The 26,393-nt window shown below is 54.1% G+C and overlaps 1 protein-coding gene across 3 annotated transcripts in view; it reads left to right on the top strand.

Moving 5' to 3' along the window:
- ACAP2 (ArfGAP with coiled-coil, ankyrin repeat and PH domains 2) overlaps positions 1-26,393 on the top strand; it is a 45,525-nt gene that overhangs the window by 15,923 nt on the left and 3,209 nt on the right. For 2 of the 3 annotated variants that reach the window (XM_066622560.1, XM_066622558.1), the window contains 12 exons: positions 2,902-2,976; positions 3,977-4,089; positions 5,655-5,675; positions 9,740-9,791; positions 11,170-11,270; positions 12,811-12,916; positions 13,262-13,467; positions 13,656-13,725; positions 14,350-14,444; positions 14,817-15,001; positions 16,119-16,291; positions 16,432-16,541. In XM_066622560.1, the coding sequence (XP_066478657.1) occupies positions 2,902-2,976; positions 3,977-4,089; positions 5,655-5,675; positions 9,740-9,791; positions 11,170-11,270; positions 12,811-12,916; positions 13,262-13,467; positions 13,656-13,725; positions 14,350-14,444; positions 14,817-15,001; positions 16,119-16,291; positions 16,432-16,541 (1,307 nt within the window). The remainder of the gene's footprint in view (positions 1-2,901; positions 2,977-3,976; positions 4,090-5,654; positions 5,676-9,739; positions 9,792-11,169; positions 11,271-12,810; positions 12,917-13,261; positions 13,468-13,655; positions 13,726-14,349; positions 14,445-14,816; positions 15,002-16,118; positions 16,292-16,431; positions 16,542-26,393) is intronic. The other variant, XM_066622559.1, reaches the window with a different exon arrangement.

Here is a 26,393-nt window from a genome sequence, read left to right as displayed (position 1 = left end):
GCTCTGCTTTTGCCTGGCTTCCATGTTCTGCCCCTGTAAAGAACACCATGTTTGCTGTGTCCTGAAACTGACAAATTGATAGCAGACAAGGAAAATGCATCAAGCTCTATGTGCTGCTTGTGTGTGTTTACTCACGAGTAGGCAGTCACACCTCAATCCACTTTGAAGGGCAGGATGAGAGGACTGCAACACCGTCAGAAGGGTCCCGATCTAATAAATGTAGCCCCAAGAAAACACTTGAAGGAAGTCTCCCCCAGTGGATGAGGAAAATGTATTGACCCCATGGAGAGCGAAACAGAACCATGCATGCATGTTTACTTGTGAGTAGGAAAACATGCCTCTGCTCCTCTCGAAGTCCGGGCAAATGGAACCCCAAGGCCACCAGAATGGTCATAAGAACATAAGAACAGCCCCACTGGATCAGGCCATAGGCCCATCTAGTCCAGCTTCCTGTATCTCACAGCGGCCCACCAAATGCCCCAGGGAGCACACCAGATAACAAGAGACCTCATCCTGGTGCTCTCCCCTACATCTGGCATTCTGACTTAACCCATTCCTAAAATCAGGAGGTTGCGCATACACATCATGGCTTGTACCCCATAATGGATTTTTCCTCCAGAAACTCGTCCAATCCCCTTTTAAAGGCGTCTAGGCTAGACGCCAGCACCACATCCTGTGGCAAGGAGTTCCACAGACCGACCACGCGCTGAGTAAAAAAATATTTTCTTTTGTCTGTCCTAACCCGCCCAACACTCAATTTTAGTGGATGTCCCCTGGTTCTGGTATTATGTGAGAGTGTAAAGAGCATCTCCCTATCCACTCTGTCCATCCCCTGCATAATTTTGTATGTCTCAATCATGTCCCCCCTCAACAGTCTCTTTTCTAGGCTGAAGAGGCCCGAACGCCGTAGCCTTTCCTCATAAGGAAGGTGCCCCAGCCCCGTAATCATCTTAGTCGCTCTCTTTTGCACCTTTTCCATTTCCACTATGTCTTTTTTGAGATGCGGCGACCAGAACTGGACACAATACTCCAGGTGTGGCCTTACCATCGATTTGTACAACGGCATTATAATACTAACCGTTTTGTTCTCAATACCCTTCCTAATGATCCCAAGCATAGAATTGGCCTTCTTCACTGCCGCCGCACATTGGGTCGACACTTTCATCGACCTGTCCACCACCACCCCAAGATCTCTCTCCTGATCTGTCACAGACAGCTCAGAACCCATCAGCCTGTATCTAAAGTTTTGATTTTTTGCCGCAATGTGCATGACTTTACACTTACTGACACTGAAGCGCATCTGCCATTTTGCTGCCCATTCTGCCAGTCTGGAGAGATCCTTCTGGAGCTCCTCACAATCACTTCTGGTCTTTACCACTCGGAAAAGTTTGGTGTCGTCTGCAAACTTAGCCACTTCACTGCTCAACCCTGTCTCCAGGTCATTTATGAAGAGGTTGAAAAGCACCGGTCCCAGGACAGATCCTTGGGGCACACCGCTTTTCACCTCTCTCCATTGTGAAAATTGCCCATTGACACCCACTCTCTGCTTCCTGGCCTCCAACCAGTTCTCAGTCCACGAGAGGACCTGTCCTCTAATTCCTGATCCAATGAACACGGAACTCAACAAATACTCCAGAAGGCACCCCCCCCCAATAGTAAGAAGGCTAAAAATGGAGGCATGAACAGCTGATGAGGTGAAACATTTTTTAGTCTTGTAGAGCTGGGCGAGATCCGATAGTGTCGTTTTAAAAAAGAGTCGCAGTGATAAATGTTTTGGGAACCCCTGGCTGAGCCTCAGAGCTGCATTTGTACCGCAGCCAGCGAAGTTTGGAGGTTTTCCTGCCTTGGCTGTGGAGTTGAACTGTTTTTCTTGTGTTCTTTTTCTTTTTTCTCTATCATTGTAGCATTTTATTGAATTAATGTATTTTTGTACATTGTTGTAAGCGGCCTTGAGTGCCCTGAGTATTGGGGTGGGGGGAGAGAAGGAGGGGTATATACAGGATGACTAGATGTCCTCTTTTTCCAGGTCATGTCCTCTTTTTTAGCCTTGTGCCCTGGAAAGAAACTTAAATGTCCTCTTTTTCCCCCTGTGAGCGGGCTTCTGCTGGCAACGCATAGCCTTCTTGTAATTAATAAATTATAGGTAATGTAGTTTTAAATTTAGTAAGTCATAATAGTGTTTCAATTGACCACATGAAATCAATATACAAGTGTTTTTAGCTTTTATTTTGTCCTGACCTACATTTGCCCTCTTTTGTGGACATCTGGTCACCCTGGTGCCCCCTCCTCCAGACAGAGTAGGCTCTGCTCCTGCACTCACTGGAAGTGGCTCTGGTTCCTGGCCATTCTTCCAGCAGCATCAAGGTGTGGACTGAACGGGGCTGCAGAGTCCTGAGAAGCCTTCAGCCCCCTCGTCCGTCAAGCGTTGCTGTGACCTCATCTGTGTGTGTCCAGCCTCCCAGAAAGGAGCCCTCTGCCCGGCCCCTCCTTGCGGCCTGAATGGAAAGCACCTTCAGGGTGTAAGGGGAGGGGTGGGCCTGGAAGCTCTTTGGGTGCTGCAAGGCTGCATGTCTGGGGACACACACACACGAAGTGACCTGGCTCAGCCGAGTCCTGTGTGGCAGAAGTCCTCTTCTGGCTGGCGGCTCTGGCTGCCACCACTGCTGCAGGAAGGGTTAGCTAGGTGGCTGGAGCAGCTCAGGCATGAGTCATCCTTTTCTCCAGCGGAAGGCAATGCACTAGCCGCAGCGCCCTGGCACCATTGCTGTTTTTGGAAGCCAGCTCCTCCGAGTGGAGGCAGAGAGCAGGGCAGCTCTTTTGTCCGGCAGGCATCTGGGGGTGGGGGTGGTGATTCTTCAGGTAAAGCTTGGATCACTCATGTCCTTCCCTTCCTTTCCACAGCTGGACCGGCTGACTTTGGATGCTGCACGAGAGAAGAGGGAGCTAGAGCAGAAGCACTCCACCATTCAGCAGAAGGTACTGGGTGGGGGGCCAGGCGCCAGTGCTCCACCCACATTCCCTCTTGCAAAATAGCCCTGGCCCAGCGAGCTCCTCCAGCTTAGCGGGGTGTGCCTCTTGCCCCTCCTGTGCCGCGCTGCCAGCTGCTTTCTTGTCCCTGCTGGGCCCCCGGGCTGGGCAGGCTGCACTTGGCCTTTGTGCGGAGAAGGGCCGCGTGAGTGTCGAAGAGCCCGCCTGCCAAGTACTAGTCTTTCAAGCAAGCAGCTGGCCCTGCTGCTACTGCTGCGTCAGATGGTGGCCCTGGAAGGGGCACTGGGTGTGTCCTCCCGCCTCGCAGCCCGAAGCCCACCATACCTTGTGAAGAGGGTTGCAGGCCGGCTGAGCTGCTCAGTTCTCTGGCTTCTGAACTGCAAGCCCTGGCAGGAGGCCTTCCCAGAAAGGCTGCGCTGCAGCCCGGCTGCTGCTTCCTGTGGGCCTTGCAGCCTTCTTTCGAGGAGGCGCTGCTGAGCCAGGGCCTCACAACCCACCTGAATAGTTTGCTTGGCTGGCTGGGCTTCCAGCGCCTCAGGTGCAGTGGCTCTAGGTCTGGGGGCACGGAGGCCCAAATTTCCCTGGCTGTTGTCTGGGCAGCAGCGGGTGCAGTCCTTGTGGTGGGAGCCTTGTCCCTGCTATGCTTATGGAAGGGCCCCACAGGCTCCACCCTTGGCAGCTTATCCTCCAAAACCCCCAGAGGACCACAGCTGCTGGGAGGCCACGTTGGGAAGCACGAGCTGGGCAGGCGGAGAGTCTGCTGTGCTGGGGGTCTCTGGCCAGCTGCTGCACTACGGGTGCTGGAAAGGAGAGGGGATCACGGTCCTCGGGGAGGCTCTGCCGTGCCTGGGCCGCACTGCAGCTTGAATGAGCGCTGAGGGGTCTGGCCGGCAATGTGCCTGCGAGCACCAGCTGCTGCATTCAGCCAAGGGCTGCGCTTGGTGGCTGTCCTGTCCTTTGCTGGAAGAGGAGCCTGTTTTCCCTTCAGGACGTCTCCAGTGATGACTCGAAGCTCGATTGCGATGTTGATGCAACCAGTGTCATTGTCATGGAAGGTTACCTCTTCAAGCGAGCCAGCAATGCCTTCAAGACCTGGAACAGGTAACCCCTGGTGTCGCCCCCCCCATCCTTCTGTAGTTGGGCTGAGCTGGATGCTGTGTGCTCCCACGATGAACCGCTCTCTTCACTTGCCTGTTCCCTGAGGTCCCCATCTTGTCTCCGACTTGCCTCCGGTGCCCACAGTGGAGTCCTTGTTAGTGGAGAGCGGTGAGGGCCCTTTTCTCTGCCTGCCTCTAGCTTTGCATTTGGAAGCGCTCCTGTGAAGTTCTCCTGTCAGGTTCTGTCTGCACGTGGAAGTGTTATACGAGGGCAGGCGAGGTGCAGGTTCGTGGGATCCCTGCACACCGGGAGAGGCTGAAGGCAAAAGCAGGAGGGAACCTCTAGAGTCTTGGCTGGTCTCTGGAGAGGGTAGGAGCTCAGTGACGGAGCAGCACCCGTTTGGTGCTCAGCATAAGCAGGCGGAGCCGAGGCCTTCGCCGACTGGATTGCAGCAGAGTCACTGCCAGGCAGCTCGGACAAAACCACGTGGTCCTGCTTCTGCTGGAGCGTGACAGTCGTGTCCGCGCACACTCCTGTTCCACTGCGCAGGGGCAGCTGCTGTGGGCATCTCTCGCAGTGAGGTCTGCTCCAGGGTTCTGTTTCAGGCAGCAGAGCCAAGGGGGAGCAGGCTGGTGGTGCCTGGCCAGAGAAGTGCGGCAGGAAGGCTCAGGCCTGTCCCTTTTTCTGGAACAAAACAGCCAAGCAGAGCCTTAAGCGGGGACACTCCTGCAGCCAGGTGTGGAGTGTGACCCCTTAAGGAGATGAGCTGGGCCTGCTCTGGAGCTGTGGCCTTAAGTGGCTGTGCGCCTGCCAAGCAGCTGTGCTCTTAGTGGGGGTCCTCTTCTGGGATGCCGGAAGCCCCAGGCCGAGACTTGAGATTAGGAAAGGGCTTTGGCTGCCTGTGTCCCCTTCTGAGGAGACCTCTGCGTCCTGAGGGCGCCAGGTGTGCCTTTGTCACTGACGCTTGTGTGTTGTGCTGCTTCTGTCCGCGTGCCTTGCTCCATTGTGCCCCTTCTGGGGCACTGCTGGGCGCCCACCACTGCTTGCCATGTGTGAACTGCCTCCAGGGTCAGGGATGGTGTTCGGCTGGTGTGGAGAGCCTGCAGTGGTCGCAGCACCCACACAAACCCTGGGATGTGGTGCTGGTGGCTTTGTTGTCCACAGCAGTGCCCAGCGCTCCAGGAGCTTCTCTGACTTGCGGAGGTGAACACTGAGAGATTTGTGTTTGTGTGTGAGAGAATGGATTGGCTGCCTGGCTGGTGCCATCACTTTCTCCTCCAAGCTCATGGTGCCATCTCTGGTGCCCTCCCAGAATGCCAGATGCAGGGGAGGGCACCAGGATGCAAGTCTCTTGTGTGCTCCCTGGGGCGTTTGGTGGGCCGCTGCGAGATCCAGGAAGCGGGACTAGGTGGGCCTGATCCAGCAGGGCTGTTCTGATGTTCCCTTCTGCATTTCCATGGCATGCTGGTTCTCTGCTTGATTTTTCTTGGGTTTTTATGTGTTCCTTTCATTTCCTTTGTCTTCCCTCCATTTTGTTTTAACCCTGCCCCATTTTTTCCATATAACAGGAAAAAGCCCGATCACATCAGGTACTGCTCAGCTTCTTCCCTCCCTCCCCTTGTCTTTAGCCAGGCATGCAGCTCTGCACCTAACCCCTAACACTCTGCACCCCGATAGCCACACAGCCTCTTCACCCTGCTCCAGAGCGCCCCCCCCCGTTCTGCACCACCATCTCCTCCGCCTCAGTGGCTTGAACAAGTTTAACGAACTTGGGGGGGGAGTCGTGGGGTGGGCTGAGGGAGAATGACCACCTTCCACACCTGCGAGAAGATTTGCTCCTGCTGATGGCTCTGGGAGTACTGCTGCATTGTGGGTGCATGTGCCGGGGGGGGCTAACTGCAGTGCTGTGGGCTTTTGGCCACATCTGTGTGTTGCACATCAGAGGGAAGAGGTCAGCCTCTCTTGAGGGCAGCCGAGGGCTTCTCTTCTGATGGTGTGTCTGGCTGTGTGAGGCTACAAGGATGCACAAGTCTCTGCCTGTGTTGGTTTTTGTTTTGGCTCCTGCCATGCTGCTGCTTCAGACCATGGCTGGGAGCTGGTGGGGACTGGCTGGCTCCCCTCTCCAGAGCTGTGGGTGATGCCAGCCTGTTGGGTATTGAAATGGGCCGAGTGCCAAAAAGGGATCGTCTTGGAGTGAGAAAGTGGGGGTAGGGGAGTGGCGGGCTGTGTTTCCTTCCTCTCCCAAAAAACTGACCCCTGCTAGAAACAGCCTTGGAGGCCCTGCAAGGTTGGAGAACCCCTTTGCGGGCTGTCGCTTTCTGCTGGCTGGCAGTGCCCCCTTGCTCCCTGCCGGCTCCTGTGGGTTTTCCTCCTTTGCAGCCTCTGCCCTTTCCTCCTGGGCTGAGGTCCGGCCTCCTCGTCTTGCCTTGTTCCTGAAATTCCCAGCTTGAGTGTTGCTGGTTCGGGTGAGACGCTTGTTTTGTACCTTTTCCAGTGCAAAGCCCTTTAAAAGGCTGTGCTAACCTCTACCCTAACCTGGGCTCCCGTTGCTTTTGGGCAGGCACCTGCTTCCAGTGAGTGTGTGAATGTGGCGCCTGGCTGCTGAGCGGGCTGCTGCCTGTCTTGTGCAGGACGTGGGCATGACCTTGGCAACGGGAAAGCCCTGCTGCTCAGCTAGGGAATTGCACAGGAACTCCTGAGCGGAAGCCCTTGCCTTTTGCCACCCCGCACAGGCAGTTCGGTGCCACACTGGGCTCCCCTTTGCTTCTCCAGATACTTCCTGCAGGGTCTTCTGGAACCCTGGTCAGGTGGCCTGCTGCGTTGCGGCAGTCAAGGTGGCAGTCCAAACCTTTGGGTTGTTTCTGAACAGTTTCCCACACTGATCCCTCTGCCCCCCGCCCCGAGCCAGCGCCTGGTCTGCATCTGCAACGGCCCAGCACCTTGGCTAGAAGGGCTGGAAAAGGCTGTTTTAGGTAACTGCTGGGGGGGTGCCTCCCCCCCCCCCAGAATGCTAAGTTTACTGGTTTTATTTTTTTTAATATGTGGAAATGGGAGAGCAGCACTGTGGCGCCACCACAGCAGTTAGCAGGAAGCCTTGTGAGATCTGACATGGTTTCTGGGGAGAGAAGACTAGCAGGCCTCCTCTGACCCTGGGAGCTGGACTCCTGGACCGGTCCTGGAGGGGAGTGGGGAGGCCAGGCCAGCCCCAGCTCACCAAAGGCTTCTGCATGTGCTCTAATGATCTGAAAGATTCCTGGGAAGCTCCCAAAATTTGGATGACCCCTTGTTAGTCCCAAGGCGCATAACTGGTGAGGCGCAAGTGTGTGTGAAGTCACCACCCCCAGCCCCTGCAGCACCGCGTTGGTCTCTTCCTTCATGGCAGCAGGTGCCCCAGAGGGATGCAAGCCCGGGGTGCGAGGGGAGCAGCACTGCAGCTGTTCGTACCTCTTTTCATTGGGAGGCCCAGTTCAGGAACTGACGGGTGCTGGTGTTCGAGCGGGGCCTGGCTGATGCTGGGTGAGCAGCTGTGCCACTGCTGGGTGGGTGACCTGGCAAGAGGAGGAAAAGGTCGTGGCGGGGTCTGGGATCTTCTGCGCTGGCTGGCTCCTTGTGCAGGGCTGCCGCCAGCGGGGCAGAGCCTACTGGGAAGGACGTGGCCATTCAGTGGCGCCATGTTCCTTCTGCCTTAGCTACAGCGATGATGTCTCCTCTAGTGCTGCGCTTCTTCACAGTCCGCAACTTTTTGGAACCATAAATGGGAGGTGTTAACAGGTCAGTCCTCCTTATCCGCAGACTCTGGACCCACTGGTATGATTCAACACAGGCTGACAATAGCACTGTATTGAAAGTCCCCTTGCTTCCTCCCTCCCTCCCTCCCTCCTCCCTGGCTGTGGGGCAGCAAAACTGTGTGGTTTCAGGCTCTGGATGGCCCTGCTTTCCTGCTCTGCCACTCCCATCAGCTCCCTCCCATCATGCAGGCAGGCAACCTCTGGGTCTTAAAGCCTGCCATCTGCAATGGCGCTTTTATTTAGGGACTATAGTAGTTGTGGTTTTCAGCATCCACAGGATTCCAAGAACAGAATCCCCACGGATGTCAAGGGCCAACTGTACTATAGTGCAGTGTTTCCCAAACTAGGTTGCCACTCACTTGGTGGGTCGTGACCTGATGTTGGTGATGAAACTGACAAGGGAAATATTTTGAGCCCTATGGAAACTGAGCCACACTGTGGGTTTACTTGAAAGTAGGTGAATATGCCTTGGTCCATTTCAAAGGGCAGGGTGAGAGAAATACAGCACTGCAAGAATGGTCTCGATCCGATGAACTTGGCCCCCAGAAAACACATAAAGGAACCCCCCTCCTCCAGGCTGACAAATGCATTGAGTCCTATGGAAAGCGAAACTGAACTACACGTTCATGGTTACTTGTGAGTAAGCAACTGTGCCTTGGCTCCTATTGAAGGCAAGTAAAGGGGAATGGAAGACTACCAGAATGGTCCTGGTCTGCTGCTGAACAAATGCTCCGGAAGAGTTAGGGTTGCAGGCAGTTGCAAAATGCCCAAGGCTGGAAAGGGGTACAGAGGCTGTCAAGAATCTGGCTAGAGCCTTGCAGTGGCATTTGGTAGATGTAACTCTTCGTTATTTTTCCAGATGCCCTTGAAAGGCTTTTCTGTGTCCGTGAGTCAGAGAACAGGACTTGTCACAGCGGCCCCAATTGTGCAGCACTAGGATTGGGACTTGTCCAGGTTTCCTGGGGGGTGTAAGATACGACTGGAGCAGTGCTGTGTGTTGGGTTCCATGAACTGATGACTGGGAAGAAGAGTCAGGGAACAAAGCAGCTGTCTTCCCCAGATCTGTGCGTGGGGCCTGCTTGTCAGCAGACCAAAGCTGCTGCCTCTCATGGGGAGCCACAGGGTTCTGCTTAGCTAGGGGAGAGGAGGTGGTGGTTGTGGCAGACCATAGATCCAGGATGACTGGCTGCCCCAAAGGCTTCGCCATTCACTCATGATGCAGTGCCTGGCCTGGAAGACACTCCCTGCTGCACTTACCGGGGAGGGAGGGGTGCAGACGGCTTCAGGCCAGGGAGCAGGGTTGGTGCTAAGAAGGGTGTTCTGCCAAGTTTGGTGCTAGGAAGGGATGTCCTGCCAAGTTTGGGTACAAATTGGAAGACAGGTGCAGCAGACCCTGTCTCCCAAGTGTCTCTCTGCCCAGTGAAGGGGGTCTTTTGCAGGACCAGCCTTGCCAGGAGCCCCAGAGCTTTGGCTTGACGCCACCCCATTCCCCCAATTGAACAGAAATGAGTTGGGGGGATGCATGTTGTCATGCTGCAGCACTTTTAATTTGCAGTGTTTGCAGCCTCCTGAGAAGCCCTGCAAGGTAGGCCACTGCTAAATTCCCATCAAGCAGAGAGAAGTCAGCAGTTGACCATGACTTGCCAAAGGCCACGCAGTGAACTCTTTGCACTTGAGTCCCCTCTCCCAAACACAGCTAACCCACCTCCCCCGCCCCCACCAAGGACCGTGCAGCTCTCCCACCTGGATCGGATTGTAAAGCTTTCGTTGGTCGCTGTTGTGACAAAGGGTGCGGCCCTCTTGCTTGAGCGCCATTGTTGCCTGCTGGGCAGGAGTGGCTGATCTGGCTTCCTCCACTTCTGCAGGCGCTGGTTCTCCATACAGAACAATCAGCTGGTGTACCAGAAGAAATTCAAGGTGAGTCCTGGAGCTACATGGAGGGGTGATATGTGGGAGCACTTCCTACCTTCGGTGAAGAGGGGAGGGGAGGACTTGCCTTCTGGGAGACCAGAACCCTGTCACCCAGCTCAGGATTGCCCTCTGTGGCTTCCCAGGGTCTCACGACCAGGGTCTCTCCCACCCCTCCCTCCTCGGAGAGGCTGTTGGGGACTGACACTGACCAGACCTTGCCACCGGCTTTGCCTCCAATTCTGAATGAAGGCTGCAGCCAACCTGGGGCAGAGAAGGGGAGTGAGAGAGAGTCAGGGGTCTGGAAAGCAAGATTCCCATGAGGAAAGAGGGAGGGGGTTTGGGCTCTGCTGCCTCAGAGACTCTCCCTCGCTGAAAGTCTGCAAGCAGAGGCTTGATTGGCCCCTTTGAGAGACTTGCTTCAATCAGGGGGTGGCACTAGGTGCACTTGCAGGCTCCTTCCAACCCACTGATTCTACTGGCAAACTGCAAACTACTACATCCTCCCTCTGATCCTGAGCTGTGGCCTCTCCATGAGGTCAACTTAAGCGGGTGCCTCAGGCAGCAGATTGTTGGGGGGGGGCACCCACCTCTCTCTACTCAGCTGCCTCTGTTCTGCTCCTCCTCCTTTCACCCCCTGGACTGGAGAAGGAGGAGGGCAGGAAGGGACAATGTTGAGTAGAATAGCGGAGGGCGAAGAGGCAGAGGCTGGTGCGTCTTCAGGAAGGGGAGGCAGTGTTTGGCAGGCTTCCTCAGGCGACCAGAGGTCTGGGGCCGGCTCTGGCCCCTCCTCAGGTAGAACTGATTTCTTCGGAGCCTTTGACAAGCAGATGCATGTTTTGGGGTGCTGACCATGGTGGGCTTGCTGGTCGGCTGTGTGCTGCATCCCCTCTATCCTGGGGCAGGGTGTAGGCCACAGTGAGGCTGCATGGCCCTTATGCCTCAGGTGGCTTGTAGAGCTGGTCTCTAGGCACTGTGTACAGAGTGTGGGTTCCTCTGGGCTACTGGTGCTGAGCAGCACCACCCGTTTCCACTACTGTGAAAGTGGGTGGGGTCTTGGTCACCCTGCTCTGGGACTCAGTAAGTGGCCACTCCTGGCCTTGGGGGAGATAGGCCTGGCCCCCATGCCCAGGGCTGGCCCACATGAAGAAGGCTTGCTACGACACTGGCTTTGACTGCCTGGAAAGAGAAGTCGTAGAAGCTGGGCACGCTAGTGATTGTGCCTCACATGTGTCCTGATGGACAGTGGCTGTGGCCTTGGCCAGTTTTCCCTCCCAGGCTTGGCTGAGGGGGTGCTGCCACCTCCCTTGGGGCTGGGCGTGAAGGCCGCAGGTGGGCTCAGTCTGTCTGCTCACCCACTGGCCTTGGCTCCTGTCTCCTCTCTCAGGACAATCCCACTGTTGTTGTGGAAGACCTGCGGCTGTGCACAGTCAAGCCCTGTGAGGACATCGAGAGGCGCTTCTGTTTCGAGGTGGTCTCTCCAACCAAGTAAGGCTCATTCTGAAAAGAGGCTGCATTTGAGTTGCAGGCCTGCAGTGCAGCCCTGGGCAAGATGGGTGGGTGGGTGGGTTGGGTGCACTGAACCAACCGCATTGTGGTGTCTCAGCAATTCCGGACCGGCTCCAGGGTCCAGCTCCACAGCTGGCAGAGGAGAGTTGGGAGGGGGACTTGGGCTGGAGCTGGGGTGGCTGAGAGCGCCAGCTGTGGAACTGGACTTTCCCCAGTCTGTGCCTCTTGGGAGACGAGCTGAGACTCCCAGCCTCTCTGCCTGCAGAAGGAGGGGATGGCGGATGCCTGCTCCACCTGGCAGCACTTTGGATGGATCCCGTGGGAAACCCACAGGCACAGATCGCCACAGATGCTCAAGTACAAGTCGGTCTCACAGATACGTCGAGGCAGTTTGAGCCAAAAACCGTGCCATTTTCTATGACCCTCGGAGAAGTTGGGGGGGGGGGAACTGAGGGGTGAGTGAAACGCTTTGAAAATGACAGACCAGGAACGGTTCTGTGGCAGCAGCAGAAAGAAAAAAGGAGTCATTTTAGCTTCTCTAAATGGAAAGGGAGATGCAGGTGCTTATGGGAGTTGTAGGCTTTGTGAGGAAGGAGTACAGTGCTGCACTTCCATAGCAGCAGCGCTCATGGAGACTACGATTCCCATAAGAGCCTTCACTTCTCTTCCTGTCTGGAGAAGCTAATGTGGTTACTGTTTTTTGCTTGCTTTTTGTTGCTGCCTCAGAACAGTTACTGGGAAGTAAAATTACTGCCCCCCCCGTCCTGCTTTTTCAGTCCAGTCTCCCCACCTCGCCATGCAGCTGCTCCTAGAAGCTTTATTTACCATATTGATCTGTGTATGTCAACCCCTGCTTTCAGGGTCAATGTTAAGGCATAATTTTTGTTGACTTACGCACGGGTACATGCGGTATTTTCATGACTGCCATCATGAACCCTCAAAGGAGAAGAGAAACTTCCATGGGCACAAGGGTGCTGTGCAGACTGCCCGAGGAGAGCTTGGAAGTGGCCAGGGAAGATGGAACCAGTTTGGAGTTGGCACAGGGAGCTTGTTCTCAAAACGGTGTCCAGCTCTCTTGTGGTAAAGTACCACCAACGCTATAAGTGGCAACCTGTATTGAAACAAACTTTAAGCAGGCATGACCTGAATCTATAAGGTGCCTCCTTGTTATAAAAACCCTGGAAGTGACAGAAGCCAGTTCTGGACTGGGGGGGGGTTCCCCCCACTGAGCAGACGCCATTCCTGGAGCCAGAGTGAACCCTGCCCGCCCGCTTGAAGAGCTCCTTGTGGCTACCCAGACTCAGTGGAGCAGGCCTAAGGGAGACCTGCCATTTGCAGGACACGTTGGTGGGCCTCTTGCATGCACTGCTGATGTCCCCTCCCCCGTCCAGCTGCTGCTGTGGGGACAAGTTGGCAACTGCTGCTGTGGGGACAAGCAGATGGCAACCTGCTGTGTAACTGGCAGGGTACCTCCGCAGGAGTAAGCAGCCTTCCAAGTGCCAGGGTTGTTCTCTTGCAGGAGCTGCATCCTTCAGGCAGATTCAGAGAAGCTCCGGCAGGCCTGGATGAAGGCAGTACAGGCCAGCATTGCCACAGCCTATCGGGAGAAAGGAGAGGAGTCTGAGGCAAGTCTGCACTTGGAGCTGGTTCTTTGGGGCATGTTTGGGCTGCAGAAGGGGCCATTGGAGGAGGGGGGCTTGTGGCATTCCGCTAACCGGTACTGCAGCCTGCCAGAAACTGTGGTCCCTGCAGCACTGATAGCCAGGACAGATGGCAAGAAGGGCAGCCAAGGCTCTTCCAAGTGAGCCCAGGTGGAGGCAGAGAACTGTGAGCCAGGGTGTGGGCCTTGCTCCAGGCCAGCAAAAGGTCTCCAGAGGGGTTGGTCTAAGTTGGGAGTGTGACTAGGGCAGCTTCCTGCACTGCCCAGAGTGGTTGTGGTCATAGGCTTCTGTTTCTGCTGGCTCCAAAAGGTGGAGAGGAAGCCTCCCCCTTCTGCGGGAAGTCCAGAGTCTGGCAGGGATGCCAAGGAGAGGCTGCTGAAAGGGGAGAGTGCACTCCAACAGGTTCAGAGCATCGCTGGCAATGAGCTGTGTTGTGACTGTGGCCTGGCAGACCCCCGCTGGGCCAGCATCAACCTTGGCATCACCCTGTGCATTGAGTGTTCCGGCATCCACAGGTGAGCAGCCAGCCAGCCAGGCAAGTGCGCCCTGCCGGCTGTGTGGACAGAGCCTGGGCCTTCCTTCCTCTTTCCAAAAGAGCAGCTGAAAGCCGCTGTTCCCTAGTTGGCTACATTGGCCTTGGTCTCTGTGCTTTTCTGCACCGCCACCACCACCTCTTGAGTGCGTTGTCTCTGCCTTTCCATAGGAGTCTGGGTGTCCATTTCTCCAAAGTCCGGTCCTTGACACTTGATTCATGGGAGCCAGAGCTTCTCAAGGTACCAAGCGAAGGGCAGGGTGGGTAAGGCCACATGACTGACCCCTAGAAATCAGGCAACTGTGGTTGGATGAGCCTAGCTAGTGTTGTGTTGCTGGGTGGTGGTACACAGGTCATCTTCTGCATGTGGTGCGCAGTGACCCGAGTTCAGCCAAGCCATCAGGCTTCACAGCCGCCTTCATTTCCTCAAGCAGGAAAGGTGCCCTCTGTAACGGCCACAGTGGATCCACTGCAGGAAAGGTCGTGGGTGGGACGGGACGGGACGTGCTGGACCTTGTGCAAAAGCCGTTGCAGGCTGTCATGTAGACAGTTCGGCTGCAGAAGGGCTGATGGGCCCATCTCATGCTCTGGTGCTGGGCTGCTGCCCTCCCGTTCAGGGCTGTGGCCTCCAAGGCTAGGAGCGGAGAGCGTGCGCTTGCGTTTCTTGCAGGCCTGGCTTGACTGAAGGAGGGATAGGGTGTAGGGGCTGTTCCTCCCCTGCACCAAGCCCAGGCATTTCCTGTCCTCTGCCCCAGGGAAGTAGTGCAGGGATGTCTGTGTCTCTGTTCTTTGGAGTGGCATTTTTTAGTTTAAAAGTGACCGCTGGATCACCCTTCGTGTCAGCTCTTCCCAACTTTCCTCACAGCTGATGTGCGAGTTGGGGAATGATGTCATCAACAGGGTGTATGAAGCACAAGTAGAGCACATGGGAGTCCAGAAGCCCCAGGCTGGGAGCCACAGGTACTGCTCGCGCTTGTCTCCTCCCAAGCAGATGTGACTGTTGGGCCCCAGGGAGTGCAAAGCCCTGGAAAAGTTGCCTGCTGGGTGGGAAATTTGAAATGGGCTGGGGGAGAACCCTCGGAGAGGCAGTGAGCTGCTGGAATTCCTGGGATGGCCAGAGCGGTGCTGGTAACTGGCTGGTTTATTTCATCAAGGCCCTGGACAGGTGGTTCTATTAGGCCATGAGGGGGGGAGGACCAGGCCCAAGAGCAGTGGCTGGACCGGAGGAATGCACAACGCCTGTGCCAGCCAGGCCCGATTCCCCCCCCCCCCGCAGAAGGCCCTCGAGTAAGTAAAGCAACAGTTCTGACTCGGCTTGTTTTGGGTATGCAGGCAGGAGAAGGAGGCCTACATTCGGGCCAAATACGTGGAAAAGCAGTTTGTGGACAGGCACCCCCTTCCCACTGTTGACCAGAGAGAGAAGGACCTGCTGCCTCCAAGCAGAGCGGCTGCAAGGCAGCCAGGCGGCTCTGAACAGCCTTCCACCTCCAGCGAACCGGCAGAAGCAGCACTCACAGGTACACCTGCCTGCTCCTTTGCCAAGTGACTGTCCTGTGTGTGTGCAAAGAGGTGCCTCCCTGCCCCAGGAGCAGCAGAGCCTCCCTCTCGGTGGCTGTGGCCACTGGGTCCTCCTGGCATTTGTTTTTACTTGGGAGAGGGAACCATCTGTTCTCCCTCTGGCTCAGTCTCTGACTTTGGGAGCTTTATTTGTGAAAAGCAAAATACAGGCATATCCCCAGACCACCCCCCTCCCCCCCCGCCACAGGTACCAGGGACACACCTTAAAATGGTGGGAAAGTAACGAAAGGGAAGCCGACAACAGGTCTGCCTGCCCTTGTGCAGTGAAACCGCTGCGTTTGGAAGGCTCCAGGCAGGAGCTGCCTGCAGCCTCTTCCTGGTAGCGCAGAGGCTCTTTCCTCCCTTTGCCCCGGTCGCTCCTGAATGCATTGTGGATTGCACGGTTCCTTGTCCAGTATTTAAAAAAAAAATAATCCAGGACCCACAAGAGCCCATCATTAAACTTGACCCTGAGCAAACCTGAGCCATGCGCTGGATTGCACACTTCTCCGGTGTCAGCCACCCCCAGCCTTTCTCCCAAAGACAGAGCTGCAGAGGTGGGCAGGAGTGGGCCTGCGGTCCCAGTGTCTTTTGTACCTCTGGAGCTTGGAAGGCTGAGGGAGGCCCTGCTGCTTTGCATGTCACAGTCAAGAGATTGGGGAGAAGGGGCTTGTGCAAGAGCGGACACCAGCTATAACACCATGAGGTCGCAAACTAGAGGCAAAGCATAAAACGTTGGAGGAGTCCAGACCCTGCTGGGGGGATCTGCTGATGCCGCCTGGCTTCTGAACAGGTCCTTAGACAAGCCCCCTCCCATCGCCCGAGAGTTCTTGAAGCACTTGGAGGCAGGACTGCTGATGTTCCAGCCCCAATAGACAACACGTTGCTCAAACTGGCCTTGTCCAGGAACTGGAAAACTAACAAGGCTGCATTGTGTCTAAAGATGGAGATGTGGGGCAGGACTCAGGGAAGAGCGGCAGGAAGCCTGTTCTGCCATTGCCTATCCTGGGGGGTCTCAGGACAGGGGCTGGGCTCAAGAGCCAGAGCCCTAGGCAGCTGTGGCCTCTTGTCTTCCAGGGGCTGCAAGGCACCAGGACTTCAGGCTGCTTCAGCCTGGCCTACAGCTGTATCAGGCCTCCCGCAAGAAGCACCTTCCAGAGATGGCCGAGGCCCTGGCCCATGGGGCAGATGTCAACTGGGTCAACGTCGAAGAGGACAGGGCCACACCCCTGATCCAGGCAGTCCTTGGGGTGAGGCCCACGATGGGGCTCCCTTGTGCCTCGAGATAACAAGGGCAGAATGGATGCTATTCTGCAGAACTGGGGACATGGCCATGCAGGTTGGGGACACAGGTGACTCATGGCTCTGACCTTGTGTGTCTGTTTCCCAGGGCTCCTTGGTCACATGTGAATTCCTGCTCCAGAATGGGGCCAACGTTAACCTCCGGGATGCCCAGGGAAGGGGACCTCTACACCATGCCACCGTCCTGGGACACACTGGGTAGGTAGCCCTGACTGTTCTCCAAGAGAGCTCTTGACAGCAGGAGGGGGGCTCTCATAAGAACAGCCCCACTGGATCAGGCCATAGGCTCATCTAGTCCAGCTTCCTGTATCTCACAGCGGCCCACCAAATGCCCTAGGGAGCACACCAGATAACAAGAGGCCTCATCCTGGTGCCCTCCCTTGCGTCTGGCATTCTGACATAGCCCATTTCTAAAATCAGGAGGTTGCGCATACACATCATGGCTTGTACCCCGTAATGGATTTTTCCTCCAGAAACTTGTCCAATCCCCTTTTAAAGGCATCCAGCACAGACGCCATCACCACATCCTGTGGCAAGGAGTTCCACAGACCAACCACACGCCGAGTAAAGAAATATTTTCTTTTGTCTCTTCTAACTCTCCCAACACTCAATTTTAGTGGATGTCCCCTGGTTCTGGTGTTGTGTGAGAGTGTAAAGAGCATCTCCCTATCCACTCTGTCCATCCTCTGCATAATTTTGTATGTCTCAATCATGTCCCCCCTCAGGCGCCTCTTTTCTAGACTGAAGAGGCCCAAACGCCGTAGCCTTTCCTCATAAGGAAGGTGCCCCAGCCCAGGAATCATCTTAGTCGCTCTCTTTTGCACCTTTTCCATTTCCACAATATCCTTTTTGAGATATCTGCCATTTTGCTACCCATTCTGCCAGTCTGGAGAGATCCTTCTGGAGCTCCTCACAATCACTTCTGGTCTTCACCACTCGGAAAAGTTTGGTGTTGTCTGCAAACTTTGGCACCTCACTGCTCACTCCTGTCTCCAGGTCATTTATGAAGAGGTTGAAAAGCACCAGTCCCAGGACTTATCCTTACCCCATCTTACATCTCTCATGAGCTGGCACTCGCTGTGTGCTGACCAGAGGGTTGTCTAGGCTGCCACACCTGTAGAACTGGGAGTTAGCCAGTACAGTTGTAGACCGCCAATTCAGTTCAGGCAATCAGGACTGAGGCACAGGCTCCAGGCAGCCAAAGCCACCGTCTTTTATTTTATTATTGAAAAGCTGGTCTGCACTCGCTTGTGCCATTCTGCCGTGTCCACAGTCCACGGATGGCCCTGGGAAGTCTCCTTTCCTCTCCCTGCTGAGCGGGGCCACCTTGGCAGGTCCTCTTGCTGTTCCTTCCTCACCCTCCTCTGCTCTACAGCAGCACAATCCACTCCTGCCCAGCCTCTTCTAGCAACTCCTCCCTGTCTCACGCAGGGGCAGGGAGGCCTTTGGTGCCCACTCCTTAAGAACATAAGAAGAGCCCCACTGGATCAGGCCAAAGGCCCATCGAGTCCAGCTTCCTGTATCTCACCTGGCCCTGATGGCATACACCCAAGGGTTATTAAGGAATTGAAGAATGAAGTTGCAGATCTCTTGACTAAGGTATGCAACTTGTCCCTCAAAACGGCCATGGTGCCAGAAGATTGGAGGATAGCAAATGTCACGCCTATTTTTAAAAAGGGAAAGAGGGGGGACCCGGGAAACTATAGGCCGGTCAGCCTAACATCCATACCGGGTAAGATGGTGGAATGCCTCATCAAAGATAGGATCTCAAAACACATAGACGAACAGGCCTTGCTGAGGGAGAGTCAGCATGGCTTCTGTAAGGGTAAGTCTTGCCTCACGAACCTTATAGAATTCTTTGAAGAGGTCAACAGGCATGTGGATGCGGGAGAACCCGTGGACATTATATATCTGGACTTTCAGAAGGCATTTGACACGGTCCCTCACCAAAGGCTACTGAAAAAACTCCACAGTCAGGGAATTAGAGGACAGGTCCTCTCGTGGATTGAGAACTGGTTGGAGGCCAGGAAGCAGAGAGTGGGTGTCAATGGGCAATTTTCACAATGGAGGTGAAAAGCGGTGTGCCCCAAGGATCTGTCCTGGGACCGGTGCTTTTCAACCTCTTCATAAATGACCTGGAGACAGGGTTGAGCAGTGAAGTGGCTAAGTTTGCAGACGACACCAAACTTTTCCGAGTGGTAAAGACCAGAAGTGATTGTGAGGAGCTCCAGAAGGATCTCTCCAGACTGGCAGAATGGGCAGCAAAATGGCAGATGCGCTTCAATGTCAGTAAGTGTAAAGTCATGCACATTGGGGCAAAAAATCAAAACTTTAGATATAGGCTGATGGGTTCTGAGCTGTCTGTGACAGATCAGGAGAGAGATCTTGGGGTGGTGGTGGACAGGTCGATGAAAGTGTCGACCCAATGTGCGGCGGCAGTGAAGAAGGCCAATTCTATGCTTGGGATCATTAGGAAGGGTATTGAGAACAAAACGGCTAATATTATAATGCCGTTGTACAAATCGATGGTAAGGCCACACCTGGAGTATTGTGTCCAGTTCTGGTCGCCGCATCTCAAAAAAGACATAGTGGAAATGGAAAAGGTGCAAAAGAGAGCGACTAAGCTGATTACGGGGCTGGGGCACCTTCCTTATGAGGAAAGGCTACGGCGTTTGGGCCTCTTCAGCCTAGAAAAGAGACGCTTGAGGGGGGACATGATTGAGACATACAAAATTATGCAGGGGATGGACAGAGTGGATAGGGAGATGCTCTTTACACTCTCACATAATACCAGAACCAGGGGACATCCACTAAAATTGAGTGTTGGGCGGGTTAGGACAGACAAAAGAAAATATTTCTTTACTCAGCGCGTGGTCAGTCTGTGGAACTCCTTGCCACAGGATGTGGTGCTGGCGTCTAGCCTAGACGCCTTTAAAAGGGGATTGGACGAGTTTCTGGAGGAAAAATCCATTATGGGGTACAAGCCATGATGTGTATGCGCAACCTCCTGATTTTAGGAATGGGTTAAGTCAGAATGCCAGATGTAGGGGAGAGCACCAGGACGAGGTCTCTTGTTATCTGGTGTGCTCCCTGGGGCATTTGGTGGGCCGCTGTGAGATACAGGAAGCTGGACTAGATGGGCCTATGGCTTGATCCAGTGGGGCTGTTCTTATGTTCTTATGTTCACAGTGGCCCACCAAATGCCCCAGGGAACACACAAGACAACAGACACAATCTGCATCCCGGTGCCCTCCCCTGCATCTGGCAATCAGAGGCAGCCTGGCTCTAAAACCAGGAGCTTGCACGTACCTACTATGACTTGTAACGTGTAATTAACTTTTCCTCCAGAAATTTGTCCAATCCCCTCTTAAAGGCATCCAGGCAAGATGCCATCACTACTTCTTGTGGCAAAGAGTTACACAAACTAATTACATGTTCGGTAAAGAAATATTTTCTTCTGTCCTAACTGTCCCAACACTCAGCTTTTGTGGATGTCCCCTGGTTCTGGTGTTATGTGAGAGGGAAAAGAGCATCTGTCTATCTATTCTGTCCATCCATCATCATTGGCAGCCTTCAGTCTCGAAAGACTCTGGTATCGCACTCTGAAAAGTGGTTCTGGAACAGCGTCTAATAATAATAATAATAACAGGTATTTATATACCGCCTTTCTTGGTCTTTATTCAAGACTTTATTCAAGGCGGTTTACATAGGCAGGCTTTTTTTTAATCCCTTATTAAATAGGGATTTTTACAATTTGAAAGAAGGTTCTTTCTTTCAAGAACCACTACATTCAGGTGTTTCATTCCAATCTGGCTTCACATTCTGGCCTCCATCCTCCCACGCTCAGAGCAGATGGAATAGCTCGGCTTCAGCTTGTCAGCTGCTTCAAGGTCGCACGGTGCCGGTGGCCTCGAACTGGCGACCTTGTGGATGTTATCTTCAGGCAGACGGAGGCTCTACCCTCTAGACCAGACCTCCTGCCCAGACCAGACCAGTCTAGTGTGGCTGAAGAGGCCAGTTCGGAAGTGACAATCCCTTCCACACTGGGAGCAAGTGCAGTCTGTCCCTGGTCTGTCTCCCTGGCTGTGGGCCTTCCTTCTTTGCCTCTTAGCCTCAGACTGTTGGCCAAGTGTCTCTTCAAACTGGGAAAGGCCATGCTGCACAGCCTGCCTCCAAGCGGGCCGCTCAGAGGCCAGGGTTTCCCACTTGTTGAGGTCCACTCCTAAGGCCATCAGATCCCTCTTGCAGATGTCCTTGTATCGCAGCTGTAGTCTACCTGTAGGGCGCTTTCCTTGCACGAGTTCTCCATAGAGGAGATCCTTTGGGATCCGGCCATCATCCATTCTCACAACATGACCAAGCCAACGCAGGCGTCTCTGTTTCAGTAGTGCATACATGCTGGGAATTCCAGCTCGTTCCAGGACTATGTTGTTTGGAACTTTGTCCTGCCAGGTGATACCAAGGATGCGTCGGATGCAGCGCATGTGGAAAGCATTCAGTTTCCTCTCCTGTTGTGAGCGAAGAGTCCATGACTCGCTGCAGTACAGAAGTATATGCAAGACACAAGCTCTGTAGACCTGGATCTTGGTATGTTCCGTCAGCTTCTTGTTGGACCAGACTCTCTTTGTGAGTCTGGAAAATGTGGTAGCTGCTTTACCGATGTGTTTGTTTAGCTCAGTATCGAGAGAAAGAGTGTCGGAGATCGTTGAGCCAAGGTACACAAAGTCATGGACAACCTCCAGTTCGTGCGCAGAGATTGTAATGCAGGGAGGTGAGTCCACATTCTGAACCATGACCTGTGTTTTCTTCAGGCTGATTGTCACTCCAAAGTCTTGGCAGGCCTTGCTAAAATGATCCACGAGCTGCTAGAGATCTTTGGCAGAGTGGGTAGTGACAGCTGCATCATCAGCAAAGAGGAAGTCGAGGAGACATTTCAGCTGGACTTTGGACTTTGTTCTCAGTCTGGAGAGGCTGAAGAGCTTTCCGTCTGATCTGGTCCGGAGATAGATGCCTTCTGTTGCAGTTCTAAAGGCCTGCTTCAGCAGGACAGTGAAGAAAATCCCAAACAAGGTCGGTGCAAGAACACAGCCCTGCTTCACGCCGCTTCGGATGTCAAAGGGGTCTGATGTGGAGCCATCAAAGACTACAGTGCCCTTCATGTCCTTGTGGAAGGATCTGATGATGCTGAGGAGCCTGGGTGGACATCCAATCTTGGGGAGAATCTTAAAGAGGCCGTCCCTGCTGACCAGGTCGAAGGCCTTCGTGAGATCTATGAAGGCTATAAAGAGTGGCTGCTGTTGTTCCCTGCATTTCTCCTGCAGCTGTCTAAGGGAGAATACCATATCGGTGGTGGACCTGTTGGCTCGGAATCTGCACTGTGATTCTGGATAGGCGCTCTCTGCAAGTACCTGGAGCCTCTTTAGTGCAACTCGTGCAGACAGCTTTCCTACAACGCTAAGGAGAGAGATGCCATGGTAGTTAGTGCAGGCGCCCCTGTCATAAGAACAGCCCCACTGGATCAGGCCATAGGCCCATCTAGTCCAGCTTCCTGTATCTCACAGCGGCCCCACCAAATGCCCCAGGAAGCACACCTGATATCAAGAGACCTGCATTCTGGTGCCTTCCCTTGCATCTGGCCTTCTGACATAGCCCATTTCTAAAATCAGGAAGTTGCACATACATACATGCTGGGAATCATGGCCTGTAACCTGTTACGGATTTTTCCTCCAGAAACGTGTCCTATCTCCTTTTAAAGGTGTCCAGGCCAGATGCCGTCACCACATCCTGTGGCAAGGAGTTCCACAGACCAACCACACGCCGAGTAAAGACATATTTGTTGCCTTCGTTCTTGTTCAGCGTGATGATGTTTGCATCCCTCATGTCTTGAGGTACTCCACCTTCTCTCCAGCAGAGACAGAGGATTTCATGCAGCTCAGTGGCAATGATCTCTTTGCAGCACTTTAGGACCTCAACAGGGATGCTGTCTTTGCCAGAGGCAAGGGAGTCTAGGGCCACGTGAAGTTCTTCTAGGGTTGGTTCACTGTCAAGCTCCTCCAACACAGGCAGGCACTCAATGTTGTTCAGTGCTTCTTCGGTGACTACATTTTCTCTGGAATATAGCTCAGAGTAGTGCTACACCCAGCGTTCCATCTGTTGCACCCAGTCCTGGATGACCTCGCCTGCTGCAGACTTCAGAGGGGCAATTTTCTTCTGTGTTGGACCTAGGGCCTGCTTGATACCATCATACATCCCCTTGATGTTGCCCATGTCAGCTGCTATCTGTATCTGGGAACAGAGTTGGAGCCAGTAGTCGTTAGCACATCTCCTGGCAGTCTGTTGGACTTTGCTGCGAGCAGCTCAGAGGTTGTGCTCACTGGGACAGGCTTTGTATGCTGCTTGAGCTCTCCTCTTTTCCTCAATGACTGGTGTCAACTTCTCAGAGTGGGATTCAAACCTGTCTGCCGTCTTGTTGGTCTTCTTGCCGAATACGGACAAGGCGGTGATGTAAACAGCATTCTTGAAATGTTCCCGTCTGTTGGATGTATCTGCATCGGCCAGGCCTGGAAGAGATTCCTCAAGCGCTCATGCAAATTCCTCCACTTTTCCCTGATCCTGGGTCTTGCTGGTGTCAATGCAAGGTCTGCCTTCTTTTTTCGTGTGATGCAGTCGCTTTGTTCGCAGTTTCACTCTGCTGCACACCAGGGAGTGGACAGTGTCGCAGGCAGCAGTGTGATCTTGATGCTGGGAAGGCTGGAGCGTCCGGTGAGAATCAGGTTGAGCTGGTGCCAGTGCTTTGATCTTGGGTGTCTCCAAGAGACTCTATGTTGGGGCTTCTTGCTGAAGAATGTGTTGCTGACACAGAGACCATGATGGCAGCAAAACTCTAGCAAGCGTTGGCCATTTTCATTCATCTTCCCAGTGCCGAACTGATCTAAGGAAGTGGGCCATGAACTGTGATCAGCACCAACTCTAGCATTGAAGTCGCCAAGGACGAACAATGGCTCTTTCTCGAGAACTTTCTTGATAGTGGTGGCCAGGACGTCGTAGAATTTGTCTTTTTCTTCTGCTGGAGATGGCAGAGTTGGTGCATATGCACTGATGAGAGTGACAAGTCCTGCTGATGAGTGGAGCTGCAGGGACAAAATTCTTTCACTTCCCACAGTAGGTGGGATGATGGATTCCAGTAGAGTATTTCTGACCGCAAAGCCAACGCCATGTTCCCTGGTCTCGTTTGGTGGTTTTCCCTGCCAGAAAAATGAGAAATTTCTCTCCTTGACAGATCCTGAATCTGGCAACCTCGTGTCTTGGAGAGCGACACTGTCCATCTGCAGTCTGCCCAGCTCCATGTCGATGACAGCTGTTTTGCATGCGTCGTCTATTTCTTGCAGGTCGTCAGAAAAGCCAGGTGTCATTGTCCTAACGTTCCAGGTGCCCAGCTTTAGGGTGGGAGTTTTCTGTTTTCTGTTGCCTGGTGCAGAGTTGTCGATCCGCTTGTCATTTCTGACCCTAAACCCCACGCACTCCGTGAGGTTAATAGACTGTAGTGAGGCAGCACCTTACTGGCTGAGGACTGCCCAGCCAGAAGCAGGCAGTAGCTGCCCAATGAGATGCAGTGATCTCTCCCACCATCAGAAGCAGCCCCTGGCGTCACGCTCTACGCCAATCGAGTGAAGACTTATAACCGGTAAACTGCTGCTTCCCATGTGCCAACACGTATGGTGAAGTTGAAGTGTCCTCTCCAGTGCACAAAGCCTGGGTAAAGAAGGTATGGAGGATAGGCTGTTACCCATGCAGCAAATCCCCCCTCTCCACGTCGCTGGAATGGCCCAATGGAAAGGCACAAGCCAATACGGTTGCTTCCTGCAGCATCGCAGGAGTTGCCAGAGCATGACTGTGTACAGCCGCAAACTGCCTCAGGGATTCCGGCTCCTGATTTTGCCTCAAGGTTGACTCCTGAAGCCTTTTCCATAACTGGATGTAGCCACAAGGCAGTGGAGGTTTAGGATCGGAGTTTTCCTTCTCTTAGATGAGCTGCCTCCCCAGGCTAACAAGTCCCACCTATCCGGTTGCTGTACTTCTGAGCAAACAGTCCATCCCCTGCAAGATTTTGTATGTCTCAGTCATGTCCCCCCTCAGGCGTCTCTTTTCTAGGCCGAAGAGGCCCAAACTCCGTAGCCTTTCCTCATAAGGAAGGTGCCCCAGCCCATCAATCATCTTAGTCGCTCTCTTTTGCACCTTTTTCATCTCCACTATGTCCTTTTTGAGATGTGGCAACCAGAACTGGACACAGAACTCCAGGTGTGGCCTTACCATTGATTTGTACAACAGCAGGGCATGGACAGAGTGGATAGAGAGATGCTCTTTACACTCTCACATAACACCAGAACCAGGGGACATCCTCTAAAATTGAGTGTTGGGAGAGTTAGAATAGACAAAAGAGAATATTTCTTTACTCAGCGTGTGGTTAGTCTGTGGAACTCCTTGCCACAGGATGTGGTGACGGCATCTGGCCTGGATGCCTTTAAAAGGGGATTGGACAAGTTTCTGGAGGAAAAATCCATTACGGGGTACAAGCCATGATGTGTATGCGCAACCTCCTGATTTTAGAAATGGGTTATGTCAGAATGCCAGATGCAAGGGAGGGCACCAGGATGCAGGTCTCTTGCTATCTGGTGTGCTCCCTGGGGCATTTGGTGGGCCGGTGTGAGATACAGGAAGCTGGACTAGATGGGCCTATGGCCTGATCCAGTGGGGCTGTTTTTAGCATTACAATATTAGCTATCTTATTCTCAGTGCCTTTCCTAATGATCCCAAGCATGGAATTGGCCCTCTTCACTGAGTCGACACTTTCATTGAGCTGTCCACACTGTCCCAAGGAGCAAAAGAGCCACCTAGAGTCTCCTTGATGAAGAGTGGAGGCTGGTCAAAGAGGCCAGCAGGGCTCACATTGTTAGGGGAAGAGCTGGTGCTCACTGGCCCTGTGGGAGAACGGAGTCCTGCGAGCCTGTGCTCTTGCCCAGTGAGGCCGTGCCAAGGCTGGGGGGAAAAATGAAGAGCGCACTCATTTTTGTGGGACTGGGAAGTGTATTAGTGGTGAAGAGCTGCTGGATGAGCAGCTAAGAAAGGGGGGGTCTGGAGGGGGGCAGGGCAAGGAGTCCATGTGCACTAGTTGCACACACCTGCGAGGGAGGTGGTGACAGCAGCCACTTTCTAGAAAGTGACACGTGGGAGGGCACGCCCCCACCTGCCATCGGAGACCACCTCCTTAATTTTAGGTTGGGAGCAGCAAGCCATGGCAAGGTGCCCCACGTGTGCTCAGAGTGACGCCTGTGACACAGTACCTTTCGCTACCGAGTCTGAACCCTGTTTGGGGGCCTTCTGTGCACTAGAATAGTCTGGTGCCCATTCAAGATATCGGAAAGCTCTACAGATGTAATGCTGTGAGAGTGGGGGGGGGGGAGACAACCACCAAGTTGTGCAGAATTCTAGGATGGACTCCCTGAGACTTGGCATTTGAGGGGGGTGGTAGGGCCCTCCTGTGCTCTGGAATATGCAGCTGGCCAGACCTCAGAAGGGTCCTGCTGAAAGGAGGGCTGACACATCGCACAAGACTCTTTCCGCAAGGGGGGGGGGCTAGTAACCCCAGCTGACGTTGCTTCTATCCCAGCACATCCCTTGGGAATGTGGGTGGAAAAGGCCTCAGCCCCCAGATCCCACTGGGAGAACTGGGGGGGTCATTCCGTTCTGGTTCCTGTCTTGATGCTGTCCTTGCCACAGTGCTGCAGGGCCAGTGCCATGATGCCCAGGCCAGGAGAGAGTAGCTTGCCCAGGACCACCTGGCGAGGAGGAGTCCACGGCAGAGGAGAGGTCAGGCCTGGAGCCACTGCTGCGTCTTCTGCCGTTATGCTGCACTGCCTCAGGGCATGTGACAGCGGTCTGATGCTGCTCATTTGCCCCCATTCTGGATTGTACTGGAAACCAGCAGGCATCTTTCACCACCACCTTCTGCTATCTGTTTTCTGGATTGAGCCCCCTCAGGGTAAAGAGTCC

This window comes from Tiliqua scincoides, chromosome 3 (genome assembly GCF_035046505.1).
Source record: "Tiliqua scincoides isolate rTilSci1 chromosome 3, rTilSci1.hap2, whole genome shotgun sequence".
In the NCBI taxonomy this organism is placed as follows: domain Eukaryota; kingdom Metazoa; phylum Chordata; class Lepidosauria; order Squamata; family Scincidae; genus Tiliqua; species Tiliqua scincoides.
This window is presented reverse-complemented; position numbering and strand designations above follow the sequence as displayed.